The sequence below is a fragment of the Uloborus diversus genome, chromosome 2 (genome assembly GCF_026930045.1).
Source record: "Uloborus diversus isolate 005 chromosome 2, Udiv.v.3.1, whole genome shotgun sequence".
Lineage (NCBI taxonomy): Eukaryota > Metazoa > Arthropoda > Arachnida > Araneae > Uloboridae > Uloborus > Uloborus diversus.
In genome coordinates this window covers 51927778-51943728 of record NC_072732.1, presented here as the reverse complement: position 1 = coordinate 51943728, position 15951 = coordinate 51927778, and the positions used below count along the sequence as shown (strand labels likewise).

General features: G+C 32.3%; 1 protein-coding gene across 1 annotated transcript in view; it reads right to left on the bottom strand.

The window, feature by feature from the left end:
- Positions 1-15951, bottom strand: part of LOC129217032 (tachykinin-like peptides receptor 99D) — a 73082-nt gene that overhangs the window by 17456 nt on the left and 39675 nt on the right. Inside the window, 1 exon segment of the mRNA XM_054851266.1 lies at positions 1699-1799. Within this exon segment, the coding sequence (XP_054707241.1) occupies positions 1699-1799 (101 nt within the window).

Sequence of the window (15951 nt, the reverse complement as noted above, 5' to 3'; positions counted from 1 at the left end):
GCAGTAGATGTAGTAAAGGCAAGAAGACTCATGAAATACATCAAAAATATAACTTTTAAAACTTTATAAAGGAACTTTTCTAGTATTTTAATACAATTTTACAATTTTAAATGCTAATTTTATTTTCAAGGAAAAATAATTTACGATTACAGCAATTTATTGTAAATGTAACATCAGTCACAAAATCGTTGTATCATCAGTCACGGGTGTTAAATAATTTTTATACTTTTAATTTTTAAGTTATTTCAATAAAACAAAGTGTTTTCATCAAGTCTAAAATCTCTATTTTAAGGGGAAGGAATCTGTTTAGGTTTTACGTTATTAGTTTGAAGAGAATTTCAAATTATATATAAGTCACTTTTTTCAATGTCTCTTCTGCGTAACATCAGTCACGTTTTTTTATTCCCCTTAATTTCATACTAAAATTTTTTCCTCAAGTCTGAAAACAAGTGTGGGGGCAGTAATGTACCATATTATGATATTTTAGATCAATTTCAGAATAAACAAAATTAAATTTCAAGACAGCGCTGAATTTCTAAGTTAAAAAATAGAGTCAAATTGTAACGTCAGTCACCGTGGACATACCCTCCACCATCTTGGGGATAAACAGTGCTTTCTCCCTATGTCTGTTATAATAAAGTAGCGTGTTTTATTTCACGATTGTGGTGCTTCTTGATTGTGGATTAACATGGAGTAAATAAGAAACCACAATCAAAAAGCAAAACACTCTACTTCATCATAGTAGACAAAGGAAGAAAGCATCGTTTAGCCCCAAGATGGCAGACGGACCTGTCGCTACTTATTCTGCGATTCAGGGCTTTAGACATGGTTATTATCTGCCTCTGTTTTGCGGCAAAGCTGTTTGTTCAGTGGCTTTTGAACCATTTTTCAGCACCTTTATGCATTGGGGATGCCAAACATCGCTTATTAAAGTTTATTACGTTCGTTAACTATTTTCGAAACAATAACTACCTGGAAATGAAATTAATTTCTTTTATGAAGAAGCATTTTTTAAAAGTTTTCCTTTTTATTAAATTGGCCATGAACATGTTAAAAGCTCGGAGAAGAGTAAAGATTTTACATGAAGTAACTGTTTATGAAGATTTTGAGAAAACTAAACTGTCAGAACAATTAGCTGCATTTAATCCACTTCACTTTTCAATAACGAAATGATATGTATTTTTCATAATATGAGAATGATAATAAAACATTTTTCATGGATGTTCGGTTCCTTTTTCGATTTCTAACTGTCTTCTGGAGGAGGATTCCGTATTTATTTGAATGCAGTGTGTAAATCAAACTTTCCTTTTTTCATTTAGATAATTGCTTTTGAATAATCCGTATCAATCATACATGGCAAAAACGTAGTTTGCGTGTTGATGACACAATGAATTTTTTTTAAAGAATAACTTTAATAAGGTTTACTTTTGCAGTTGGGATGTTTTTTTAAACTTTTACAGATTTTTGCATTATTATAATGATTCTTTTAAACTTAGTTCTTGACATGCAATGTCTTTCACAACAATTTTCTTTTCTCTTTAAATATTGACAAACCACCAGTCCGGAAAATAACGAATGGAAATAAATACTGATTTTCAGATTGAATGTTGTCGTTGAAAAATTAAAATAATGAAATGGGTCATCATACTTCTTGGAACTTCTACAGTTCAAAAACTAAAGTGGATTTGTGTGACTTACTTATTAATTTGTGGCAGCACTTCTTGTAGAATGTTGTATGACTGCAATGGCAACCAACAAATTCCAAAAAGAGTTACGACGACGAACAGCATATGAATGACCTATACGGAAAAGGAGACAAACTTTAAAACTTTAATAAAATAGTTGAAAACGAAGGAAAACATATTCTTTATTATGTTATGTCAGTCATTATTGCTCCCATCATATATGTTATATGACAGATTCATAAATGACTACATAAGAAACTAGTATGTTGTGGCCATCACGAAACTTTCTTCTATATTTTTCTTTTTTTTTTCTGATCCCTCCCCATGCTTGACGAGGAAGCAATATTCCCAACAAAAACAAAATTACACATGAAAAAACTTGACGATCTTCCCAATGTCTGCATTATTGCAAAAGCAAAGCAAAGAGCGAAAATTGAAAGTTATTTTAAAAGCCTTGCTTGAATTAATTACAAATATTTTATTTGTTAACAAACATAAGATGGCAACAGTTAAAAATTTTAAATCATAGAAATAATATTTCCGATCATTTCTATACAATTAAAATCACGAGAAATAAGCAGACGATAATCTATTACGATTTATCTTTCTTATTGTTGCACTAATAAAGCTATTTTTATTCGCTAAAAAATAATGATAATAAAAATAAATCAGCACCTCTTGGCGCGATTGGCGCCAAAATTGAACCAAAGCCTGTTTACATATGGATTCACATATATTCCAAATTTCAACCAGAACGTAGCATTACTTTTTGAGATAGGGCACTCACAATGGAAAAAAAGAACGGGCGATTGCGCTACCCCCCTTTTTAGCTGTTGACACCAAAATAAAATCAGCTTTTATACCCACTAAGGGCTACTTGCCGATAAATTTTTCTTTCATTCCGTTCATTATTTCTTGAGATACATCAGTCACAAATGACGACAAAAAACGTTCTATAGCTCAACTCCCGTTAGAGTTATTGACACCAAAATTGAATCAGCACCTGTTCTTGTTAATACCAACATATGGACCAAATTTTGTTTGATTCCGCCAGTTACTTCCTGAGGAATAGCAATCACGCGTAACTCAAAAAACGTCCCATTGCTCCACCCCCCTTGAAGGAATTCGCGCCAAAAACCAATGGGCACAAGTTCACATAAGGGCACATATGCGTACCAAATTTTGTTCGATTTCATGCGGTAGTTTTTGCTGTAGAGCGGCCACAAAAAACTGATCACACACAGACGTGACACACACACATACACACACACATACACACACACACACATACACACACACAGACAGACAGACATTTTCCAAAAATAGTCGAAATGAACTCAGCACACCTCAAAACGTTCGAATCCGTCAAAATTCGAAAATCGAAAATTTGCACGAATCCAATACTTTCTTCTATATATTAGATATAGAAGAAAGTAAAAACGAGCAGATGTGTGCATCACATGACTTCCTTTTACTGCAATTTAATGTCATTTTCCCATTATTGGCAATTTTAATGTGATTCAATAGTTTGCTCTCTAAATATCACCACCAGTGGCCAAATTAAAAACAGATTAAAAAAAACCCCGCCAATTTTGTCGCTAAGTTGGCGACAAAACTTGGCGACCAAAGGACTGACGATATATCGCCAAGTGTCCGCCAAATTATAACACCACTTGATTATCAATCGAAATTAACAATGATTCCCCCCAAAAATGGGCAAAAGATCCCTTTAGAAACACCCGAATGCAACCAAAAAAGGAGACAAACAACAACTGGACCCCTCTAGGAGTCTACATACCAAATTTCAATTTTCTAGGACATACCGTTCTTGAGTAATGCGACATACATCCGCACATACGCACATACATGCATACGTCACGAGAAAAGTTACTGTAATTAACTCGGGGAAAGTCAAAATGGATATTTCGGGTGTTTATACGTTCTTAGGCACTTATCCGCGTGTGATCGGATTGGAAAAAAAAAAAAAAACTCAACATTAATTCGGGGGTGAGCAAAATGGTAATTAAGGCCGAATTTTGAGTGAAAATTTTTTCGCGAATACAATACTTCCTTTTTTGTAAAAGGAAGTAAAAAGACAGAAGCATTGTGAAACGCTTTGTGTTTAACAATTTACTTTTTTCAGAAAAATAATCAACAGTAAATCAAATAAAAATATCCACTTTAATTTGATGATACTTAAGTTGCTTGGTTTGTATTACAAATTCAGACATTAGCCCCCAAAATGCATATATACTGATGCTCTAACTTATCCCCCTCCAATTGGCGTCGTTATGCGTCTACAAAATCCCCTAATTCGATAAGTATATATGCTGTCACTGTACCCATAACATTCTGACATTGACATTTGTCTACTGTGTCTGTGACGGTCCTTTAAGCTTTGATAGTTTGCCGAAACGGAGTAGATGTGATTCCCAAACCAGATAGTATATATCTCTCTCATTACGTTGACGTATCAAGTTGTCTAAAAGTGTTCAATATTTGAGGCTAGAAGTAAATGCTTGTGATGTGTATCTGATTTATCAAGTTGTTCTGATATGAAATATCGGCAAGTATTTCTACTGTTTAGAATCAAATGAACAAAATGGGCTTTAGACGTTGTGAAAACGATGATAGTATAAATATTTCGGATATTACTTTCTCTTAAATTTCTAAGAAAGAAGAAAAAAGCATGAAAGAATGCTCAATGCATCTAAAAAATATCGCTAAAAACAAGAAAAAAGTCGAATATAAGCAAAATAATCAAAAATATATTGAAAAATTAAGAATTGGAAAGTAAGGTTTTGAGATGGCGGAAAAGCGAGTCGGCCTGTCAATCTGTCTATCCTCTCTAATAATTTTTAAGTGGATGTGGTCCAATTTGAACAAACCGCTTTTTTTTTCCGAAAGGTCTCAGAAGGGACAGCTCATTCCCACATTTCACTTTTTGATTTGAAGAATTTTTCGTTGAATATTAAACAGTTAAAAAAATTAACATTTATGTCTACGGGGAAATTTAAGGCAAGTATAGCTCCCGGTCTTAAAGACGGAATTGCTTCAATCAAACTTTGTTGGAAAAAGCTCTCGACGAAGATGTACAAAAAATATTTGTTTTTTTATTACTATTTTTTTTTGAAGTTAACAGTGCTATTTTTCACGGAAAATTCCGCAATTTTGTTAGTAAAAAACGCATTAAAAATAAATCATATTCAACGTAGGGATGAGGTTTTTTTATATGCAGTATGTGTGTACAAAATTTCAAATGGATCAGTCAATTGGTTTTAAAATAAGCAGTGAACACCGACTTTGAAAAAATTGCTGTGAGAAAAACGCGTTTAAAGTTTTAGATGCTTAAAGGCATCGATTCTAGCTCCATAGAAGACAGTCCTTGTAACAGCCTCGATTTCCTAAGCCTTTTCTTTCTTTCATTATTTATTTATATTATATTTAACTAACTCCAAGCAAGCAGCACTGACATTCTGAGCGTCCGCAGATGTCAGAACAGCTACTTTCTTCGGCACCTGTCGGAGCTATACAGTTTGAAGGAGTGGAGACTGAATACTTGAATATTATTATTATTATTATTATTATTATTATTATTATTATTATTATTATTATTATTATTATTATTATTATTATTATTATTATTATTTGGTAATGGGAAATAAAAGGAAATTCGGTGAGCTTTTTTTTAAAAGCAGACAATTATATTTTTTGCAAGGGTTATTTATTTAAGATGAAATTTTATTATTTATTTATTTAAAGCATGTTGATTTTTTTTGATTTTTGGCAACGGTGAAAAATAAAATCAGAGTTTTCTTCAATTTTACCTGAAAGAAACAGCAATAAGCATTTTTCTTTCTTTTAATAACATTTATTTATTTCGATGTGCTTTTTATTTTTACTTCTTTTTTTGAAAACGAATAAGTACATTTTTAATGTAAAAAAATATAACCGAATGGTTTAAGAGGTGTTAAACTTTATTCGTTGGTAAATTTATATTTTACGTATTTATTATTATGTACTTATTACGTATTTATGCATCAGATTGGAGTGGCATATTTTGTTTTTAGAAATCAGATTCAAATGTTAAAATGGTATGTATGATACAACTTGCAGTCTTGGCTAATTAAAAGAATATTGATCTTATGCTAGGAAGTCGATGTTGGTAAACGTAAAAGTAGGCTCGTTTGGTTCTGTATGAATCTGCTTGTCTTTTTAGCTGATATATTCGGCGTTTCAAGGGTTTTAAATGCACTATTGTACTTAAAGAGAGAAGTATATTAAATTGTGGACCTAAATATTTTGCACCCAAAATTTTCTGAAATTATACTTCTTTTGCTTCAATTCTATCTTTTACTGACAATGACTGCAAATCAATGTTACTGTCAACAAAACAAAATTATGTATAGTAATTTAAATACCTAGTATCTTACTTTTAACAGTGTGTATTTGCGAATAGTCATACTAGTTATTTATTTTTTTTTTTTAACATTCTCTTTCTCCTGATCATCGAACTTTTAAAGGCCAAATCTGAGGTAAAAAACTAATTTCATAGTGTCAGACATTAAACGCATAGTTAAGTGTTGTGTACAACTTTTTCAGAAAAAAAAAAGAATTTAAGTTACTCAATTCATTTGTGGGATTGTAGCATTAGAATGTACATAATTGTACTTAGATGTAAGAGTTTCCCACTCTGGGGTTCTTTTTTATATTCATTTTTAATCTACATTCCCAGTAAAAGTCAGAAAAAGAAGAAAAAAGCATGAAAGAAGGCTTAATGCATATTGGAAATATCGCAAAAAAAAAAAAAAATAAATAAATAAATAAATAAATAAATAAATAATAAATAAATAAATAAATAAATAATAAATAAATAAATAAATAAATAAAAATATAAATAAATAAATAAATAAATAAAATAAAAATAAATAAAATGAATAATTAAGTAAATATCGAAAAATTAAAAATTGGAAAATAGGGTATTGAGATGGGGAAAAATAACTTTCGATCTGTCGGTCTGTCCCCCTCCCCTAATAACTTTTGAGTGAATAGTCCGATTCGAACATTTTTTTTTTGAAAGATCTCGGCAAGGACACCTCATTCCTATATTTCACTTTTTGATTTGAACTATTTTTTATTCAATTTTGAACAGTTCAAAACGCTTAACATTAGTGCCTACGGGGAAATTCAAGGCAATTCCGAACTTGAGGCGAATTTGCTTCAAACAAACTTGCATGAAAAAGCTTTTCATGAAAAACAAGTATATAAAATATCTTTTTGATTTGAACAATTTTCCGTTCAATTTTGAACATTTGATATCCCTTAACATTAGCGTCTAAGGGGAAACTGAAAGTCAACGTAGATTCCGCACTTGAAGGCGTATTTACTTCAAACAACGTGCAGACATATTTTAAACTAATAACCTAAACTTAATTATTACAAATCATTATGTGAACATTGAAGTACATTTACGACAATGTTCCAATTGTTTAACTGAATTAAGAATTCTTCATTTTTGAGAGTTAATTCTGAGATAGATGATGTGGTACTAGTGAACACAACATCTAGAGACACACATGAACAGTTCCCATTTCCTCTTCGTTATATTAATATTAGTGCAAGATATTATAAATATTTAAAAATGTGTAAACATTTATAATTGGGTCGTTTCCAAAATTTTAAAAGTATTTTTTCTAGAAGAAACGCTTAAAAACATTGGCTCTAACGATTTTTTAAATAATTTGTTTGATTTTAATATTTTTAAAAAATTACGCTTCGTTGCGCTTTCATTGTTTACATTTCTTGCCAATGACGTCACGAATGATGAAATGCCATTCTGTGTTGCCATTCACAGAGCAAAATATTTTATTCGCATCTTTACTCACGTGTATTGGCAACGATCTGGTTGATAGCAAGCGTACACCGCAATTTTAATTCGCTTCTTGATTATCATGACGTGGAAACGCGGTATAAAATGCGCCAAAGAGCATCATTTGTGACGTCGTCAAGACCACGTCTTGTTTGCAAAATTGGACATTTTAAAAAATTAATTAAAAAATAACTGTTGGGAAAATGAAAGAATTTTCTGGGTCCATTTTATTTATTTATTTATTTTTTGCTTATTCTATCAATTTCAGTGACTAAAAGTACTACTTTTGACTGAAGGAAGCAACCCCATTGTTATTATTCTACAATCAAATTTTAAATTTGTTGTTAATTATTATTATTATTATTAAATATTTATTTGTTCAATTTTATTTTTTTTCTTACTAATTAGTTAGTTAACAATTTAATAATACGAGTGTTTCATAATACGAGTACTTACGGGAAATAAAAAGATATGAAATATTTTCATTCAATTAAAATCAGAAGTTCAAAAATATGCTTCAGGTTATTGATTAGTTTTGTATATATTTGGTTTCTTAATTAGCTACTGCGTTTAAAACGAAACGAAAATCTACTTTTAAAACCCTGAAATATTACATTAACTTTAAAAACTGAATAGTAACACTTTGTGCAATAAACTACTATATAATAAAAAATGCAGTTAGTGTTCTCAAAAAAATATGTTTTATATTATTTCAATAATTATGATTTCTGTTCTAAAAAACAGTAATTAGTTTTTCCACAATCTGAATTTTATCAAATATTTTTTAAAAGTATTTCATTTTAACTTCCATGCGTTTTTCTTTGCTACATTATTAGAATATATATATGTATCTATTTATTTATGTATCTATATATATTTTATTTATTTTTTAGTTTCAATTACACTAAAAAAATTTCTCTCGTTCACATTTTGTTTCATTTAGTTTTTCCCTTTTTCATTCCATTTATCTTTAGACGAATGGCAACGGTGAGAAAAAAATCTCTAAGTTGTTTTGTGCAACAGAAGAAAAAACCAGTTTCCTTTTGGATATTGATTTGTAAAGATACACGCTATTAGCAAGGTTTTTTTTTTTTTTTGTCCCGCATTGTTTTTCCTTTTGGAAAATATCGCGGTTAATGAAACATTTCTTGAAAGAACTAATTAAAATTTAAGTTTTTCATTGTACAGTAGAGAACCAATTATACGGGAAGTTCGGGACCATAGCTATCCCGGCTATCTGAATTTCCCGGTTTTCTGGATCGCTAAAAAGATCTTTTGGCCTATTTTTTATAAAATTTCAATTACTATAATAAATAGTAATACGTATTAAAACAGTTCGGAAATGCTTATCAATATCGAAATATTAAAAATTACTAGTGAGAGAATACTTTAAACACCAAAAACCTTAAGTTATTTAATAAGACCTGAGACCCTCACATCCATTTTGAAAAAGGAAGAAAAACACCAATTTTCGATGTTTAAAAATGAAAGAGAATGAAGGGAAGGGAGAGCAAGTTTTTGAACGTAAATGTGCGATTCTTCTACTATAGTGTATGAGAGACTTTGTTATCATGAACGCGTTTTGTTTTTTCATTTTTTTGTAAAGGTTTGTCGTTAGCGATTATTGATAACTATTGCTTTTGCCCCCACCCCCCATTAAGTTAATACCAATTGAAATTTAATTTATGAGTTCCTGCAGCCTTATTACAGTCTTGCGTCTAACGATTTCTAGATTCCACCATCAACTATCCGGAAAAATTCGAGAATCACGGCGTTTCACGCGCTTTGCGACGTCACTTCCGCTCTAAACGGTTTTAATTAAAGGCCATTCAATAAAATACTGCATTATAATGTGACAATATTCATTTCATTAGTTTTGAGTTGGAATAAAACACAAGAATTTCAGACTTACGTGCGTACTTTTTAATTCAAGAAACTGCTCATTTTCTTTTAGGTATTTCAAAAAAATGCTTAGTTTTTCAAAAATTGCCGAAAATGCGTATTTTTAAAAAATGGCGGGAAAATCGGCAAAAGGTTGCCGGTTTTCTGGTTTCCCGGTTTTTTGGTTCCCGGATAAAAGGTTCTGCACTGTACTAATAATTAGTATGTAAAACTGACAACCCTCTGCTTCTTACATAAACATTTAATATCAAGATTTTTCAAAAATTGCTTTATGTATGAAAAGCTTCCAACAGAAGGACCACCCTATGCAATACATGAAGGTAGCTGCATAATACTTTCGTTAACTTTGTCTCAGTTCACAAAAGGTGTGGGAAAATATTTTGTTAAGGATTAGATGAATAAATCTATAAAAGAAAAGTTCTTAAAACGCAAGGCATATTTTAATGCATCATCAATTTGTGGGATAAAATGATAAAACTATTTTTTTTTTCAAAATAAATTCAGTCACAAAAAATATAACAATTTCATGCTTTTATTTTAGGCTTAACTTATACTATTTCACTTTAAACCGTTTTTTAAATGCTTTATTCTTATGCAAAAATTGTCTGACGAAAATGACAAGGCATTTTCTGCTGCCAAAGTAATTCTTGAACTCTTGGGTCGTGATCGGAGGGTTGCCAGTTCTGGCAACCACCTGACCACAGCCTATCCTATACTCTGAAAGCGACTGGGGCATGCTTAAATACAGTTGGCTCGCTGTTTAACGACGCTTTGTTAAACAACTTTCTCTATTTAAATACGACTTTTCACGGTCCCGGATTCTCCACTGGAGCTTTATAAGCATTCTATTTAAGGACGCATTCTACTTAAGGACGATTTCGTGTGGTCCTTTTATTGTCGTTTAACAGAGAGACAACTGTATATCGTTCTCGCAAAGTGCTCCAGGTATATGAAAATTACTGTGTTTGTTAACTCTTACAGTTACCCCTCGAGGTGCATAAGTTCACTTTGTTGAAGTCCATAAAGAAGTCCAACTTCTCGAGGCAATGCTACACCTTCTTTTCATAGTGCTGACAAGGGGTCAGAACCCTCCCCCCCCCCCCCAAATTTTCAAAGTCTTCGTGCTATAAAAAGCTGTCAAAAATTTCGTTTTTCGCACTTCAACTCGGAAAAATTTCAAGATTCCCCCCCCCCTCCCAATATCAACAAAGATCGTCTAAACTTTCGTTTCTAGGGCTTCATTTTCAAAAAAAAAAGTTCCATTAAGTGCCCCTGAAAATTACCGCAATAGGACCCTCAAATCTCTACTCCCACTAACATTACACATGATGACCTAAAACCTACGTTTTAAAGCTAACTTCAAAAATTTTTGGCGGAATGTCTCTCTGCCGCCCCCCCCCCCCCCCCCGTCTCGCCAGAATCATTAAAGATTGTCTTTAATTTAGTTTTTATGGCGTAAATTTCGAAAATTTTCCAGAGTAGAGTTTTCGAAAACGCCTCCCCCTAACATTAATGAAAGCCAACTAAAATTTCGTTTTTGGAGCTTCAATTGGAAAAGATTGCCGGTCTCCTTAATGATACCAAAGATGGTCTTAAAATCGTATTCTGAAGATTTCAGTTTCGAAAAAATTCCCTGGGATTCACACCGAATTTCTCTTTCCCCCAACATTACCAAAGATCGTTCAAAACTGCGTTTTTGCAAGTATAATTTCGACAAAACTTTGGGGGAGAGACCGCGAACCCCCCTTCCCGTTGCATAATAAGTGATAATCAACAATTGCATTTTAAACGATACAATTTTAAAAAAGGACAGAGAATGCGCCCCTCATGAACCTCTCTTTACATTACCAAAAGTTGTCTAAAATGTATTTTTAAAACTACAAATTAAGAAAATTTGCGGGGTTGGGCCCTGAAATCTCTCTTCCCTTTAACATCACCAAAAATCTTCTAAAACTGCGTTTTTAGAGCTACAATTAAAAAAAATTCCGTTGGCGAGCTCCCGAACCTTCCTTTCATTAATATAATTAGAGATATAGCAATTGCAATTTTTACAATTACCCTCGAACCTCTTCTGCTTCTAACATTACCAAAGATCGTCAAATATGTATTTTTTAGACTAGAAAACCTTAAATTTTCTGGGGCAGAAGCCCCTGCATTTAAGACACATTTGATATAAAAAAAGAGGCCTTCAATTTCATACACCTTTTATTTATGTTTTGATATAGGAATAACCCTGAGAGTCGGATCATGCCGCAGCAGCAACTTCTGACACTTGCCACTGATCCAAAGAGGGTTTTAACCCTTTTGACAAGACCAAAGACAGTTTAAAATTAGGTTTCTGCACTCTTAATTTTGGAAAATTTTTGAAACAGAGAGTCCCTAATTCCCGCTATCCTCCCTAACATCACTAAAGGTAACTTAAAATTGCATTTTCAGAATTCTGCTTTCCAAAATTTACGGGAGGACAGCAGCTACTTACACGCCCCTTACCAATGCCGTCGTACCAAACATAATCGAAAATCATATTTCTTGAACTTCGATTGCAAACAATTTTCCCAGGGGAACCTCTTTCCCTTGTCTAACATTACCAAAGAGAACTTATGAATGCGTTTCAAGATGGGAAAGCTCCTAAATTTCCTTGTAAACTCAGCCAGAGAGAATTTGTAATGGCGTTTTAAAAGTCTTATTGTCAAAAATTTGAGAGACCCCGAACATCTTCTCTTCTCCCTGAGCGTCATCAATCGTAGACTTATAACTTCGAAAATTTCCAAGTTAGAGCAATCACCTCCTCTCCTGACATGTCAACAGTAATCCCAAAATTGCGTTTTTAAAACTTCAACAACAAAATTTTCCGGGGTCAGCAACAAATGCGTTTTTAAGGCTTCAAAAATTTCAAAGGGAGCATCTACAAACCAAACCCTTTTCCTTGAGTCGCTACCGAATACAGCCTGAAATTACGTTTTTAAAAAAATGTCTTTTTAAATTGCGTCTAAAATGAGCTACCGAACCCAGTGTCGGTTTGGCATGTATTTCAAAATATTAAAAATACTCCTTCGTCTGCTCCTCCCTTACAAACAATAATTTGGGCGCTCCTGGCCTTCAAAGCTCATGAAAGTGATTGGTGGTACATATCGTCGCCTCAGAGCAACAGTAAGATATCTGATTCCAGAAATAACACTATGATATCTTACTGTTGCTCTGAGACGACGATATTACTATTTCATGTTCCAAGTTGAGGGCCAATTAAAGGTCCTCATGTCATTGGTATCTTTCGCAGTTGCGACACGTACGACACCATACATAATTTTCTGTACGAACAAAACCTGTATATTATTGAATTTTGATTAAATGATATTATATTAATAAATTTAAATTTCGGAGGAAACATTTGCTCGCATTTGAACATTTTGATAAAGTAACTTTAACTCTTGGTAATTCAGTAAAATTACTGTTAAAAAGAAAAAAAAATTAAATCAACCAGTAATTCCACCCACTCCATCCCCCGTCTTCTGTGATTTTTTTTTCATTTATCTGTTTTGCCCTTCCCCCTCCTCCCATTATCATATGTCAACCAATGCGCAATAATGCTTCAAAAATCATAGCAACACGTGACTTTTTCGTCTCTTTGTCGAAAATTTAAGACCCTTCCTGAAACAAAATCCTAGCTACGGCCTTGATTCCAATGAGTGCAATCAACTAAAAAGTTGATTGCTTGTTGTTGAAAAAAAGTTGAAGGAAAATCAACTAAAAGCTGATTGTTTGTTGTTGAAAAAAGTTGATTGAAAATCAACTAAAAAGTTGATTACACATTTTTGATTCATGTAGCTTAATAAAGACGTGTTTTCTAGAAAATTGAGACAGGTAATGGGGTTATTTCAATCAGTCAAAAGTACTACTTTTAGTCAAAGTTGATAGAATAAGCTAAAAAAAAAAAAAGAAGAAGAAGAAGGGGGAAAAAAACATGGAGCAAAAAAAAAAAAATCTTTTATTTTTTCGAAACGTTTAATTTTTAATTAATTTTATTAAGTGTCCGATTTTTCAAACAAGACGTGGTCTGTATGACGTCACAAGTGATGAACTGAGGCCTGCACTCCACTGGCGCACTGAATGTTTACGCTTGCTGTCTACCGCGTTTCCAGGTTATGATAATTCAGAAGCGTATAAAATATTGCTCTATACGCTTGCTATCAACCACATCGTTGCCACTAGATATGAGTAAAGAAACGAATTAAATATTGTGCTCTGCGCTAATGGCATCAGTGAATAGCATTTCATCACTTGTGATGTCATGTGCAGAAGCGTAAAAAACGAAATTTAATCCGCGCACCGATTAAAATAATTGTTAAAAAAACTAAACTTTGTCAAATTGTTTAAAAAATGGTCAAATCCTATGTTTTTAAATATGCTCCTTCAGAAAAAATACTTTTTAAAATTTCGAAAAAGACATCATTGCTTTTTAATAATCTAGTGAATAGGAGAAAACCAAGGAAACTCTCATCAGAGAATTTGACAAGGGACTGACAGCATGCTACTACAAAAATCTCGTCTCTCCGTCTCACAAAGCAGCGATTGCTTCTTAGGCCCGGCAGCTTTTGGCTCTATACTAAATCCTTTGCGATTGAGTCCAGAGTTGGGATTCTTTATTCTCGTTCAATAAGTTTGTACTTGGCTTAAGAGTTTCAAAAAAAATTATTACAATTAACTTTCCGGATTTCCCTAAATAATACGACTCCCCCCCCCCCCCCAAAAAAAAACTGACATGTTTTCTTATTTCATATCTTCTTTTTTCATATGAAATTTGTATGTAAAAAGTTTGGCGACTCTTGTGTGTTTAAGTGCACCTTGTATATTATTGTGCCTTGTATTTAAGTTTTTCACATAGCAACACGTATAGTTGCCGAAATGAAAACTTCTGGCATGAAACATGCGATTCAATTAATCCGAGTGAACGCTAAAAATAAACAGTAAATAAAATTTACTATTTTGTTTGTTAACGAACTAGGTTTACGTTTTCAGTTAACATTTTGCTTATTTTGCTACTGTTTGATTAAATTTATCGCGTTTTGCATGCGTTTTAAATACCATGTGGGGTAAGAAATTCGTAAATACTTATAGAACTCCATCACATCCGGATTCCTTGCTATACGGCCTACCAAGGGTGCCCATCTAGGGGGGCAAAGGAATCCCCCCGTTAGAAATTAGAATTACCTTGTTTTTAGTACATTTTTCTTTGCACAAATGTAAAAACATTTTTTCTCCAGCCATTAATGAGTAAGTAATTAAAAAATGTCAAATTTTAATGACTCTAATCTGTCCTGAAATCTGCTTCCATGGGAAAAATATCCTGCTAAACCATGGTTAAAATATCTGAGCCCCCCCTTACAATTTTGCATATGGGCGCCCAAGCGGCCTACCCATTCACCACTTTAACTCGGATAGTCGGAAGTTAATTTAAATCACTGATTTAAAAACATTTCTCAAAGTGTTTACTTTTTTTATTCCTAAATCATTCATAAATCACATCCTCTCACTCTTTGTGAGACATCTTGGGCATTTTGTTCATTACGCCCTTTATCTTTTCCCGCCACTAAATACTAGAGTACCAGATACTGAAAACACGATACAGTTAGCAAAATTCCAGTTCCTTTATTTAATTTCAAAAACTTATAATTTAATAAAATATATTATGAATTTTCAACAGTTTCAGTATTTTTTTCAGACGATTTTATTATATTTTTTAGTTTTGCAATACGGAATTGAAAAAGTAAGTTTCTTTCCGTTCGTGCTTCCTACTAACTTTCAATCAGCTAAAGGTTTTTCTTTTTTTTTCTATTCCCTTAATTCAGTCATAAAATTCCGTTTCTTTTTTTCCTTTCCACTCTGGATAATTTTATCTAACAGCGGAAGCAATCTCAGAATTCTGGCCACGCCCTAACCGTCGTATTTCTCTTAAGTTCTTGTTTTCATTCAACTAGAAATTCTAAAAATAGTTTTTTCATTAATACTTTAACCGAAGAACAGGTCTTTTTCACAACTATGTACGTGTTCGACTTCTTAAAACAATAATGTGGACTAAATATAGAAGTTTTGAAAAAATATTCTTTTTCTAACTTTATAAAAAGCAATGAAACCTTCAAGCCAAAAAAAAAAAAAACTTATTATAAGTGTAGATTAATCTAACATTTTCTGGAAATCTAAATGAATGGATATTTTATATTTTTTTAGCCGCAGCTTTAATTACTGCGTGACACATTAGCTGTTAGGGAAAGAAAAACCGAACATAAATCATATACTTAATGCTACAACTTTTAAAAAACTGAATTGTTGAAAGTAGGCCATTGAAACAAAGTTAATTAATTTAAGTTTGGTATCTAGCCATGAAACTCATAGCCTCCAAAAATCCGCATACCAGCAAATATTGATAAAAAAGAAGAAAAAAGGGGGGGGGGAAAGAAATTAAACTAATCTTATAACAAAAAGTTTTGTAGATATGGA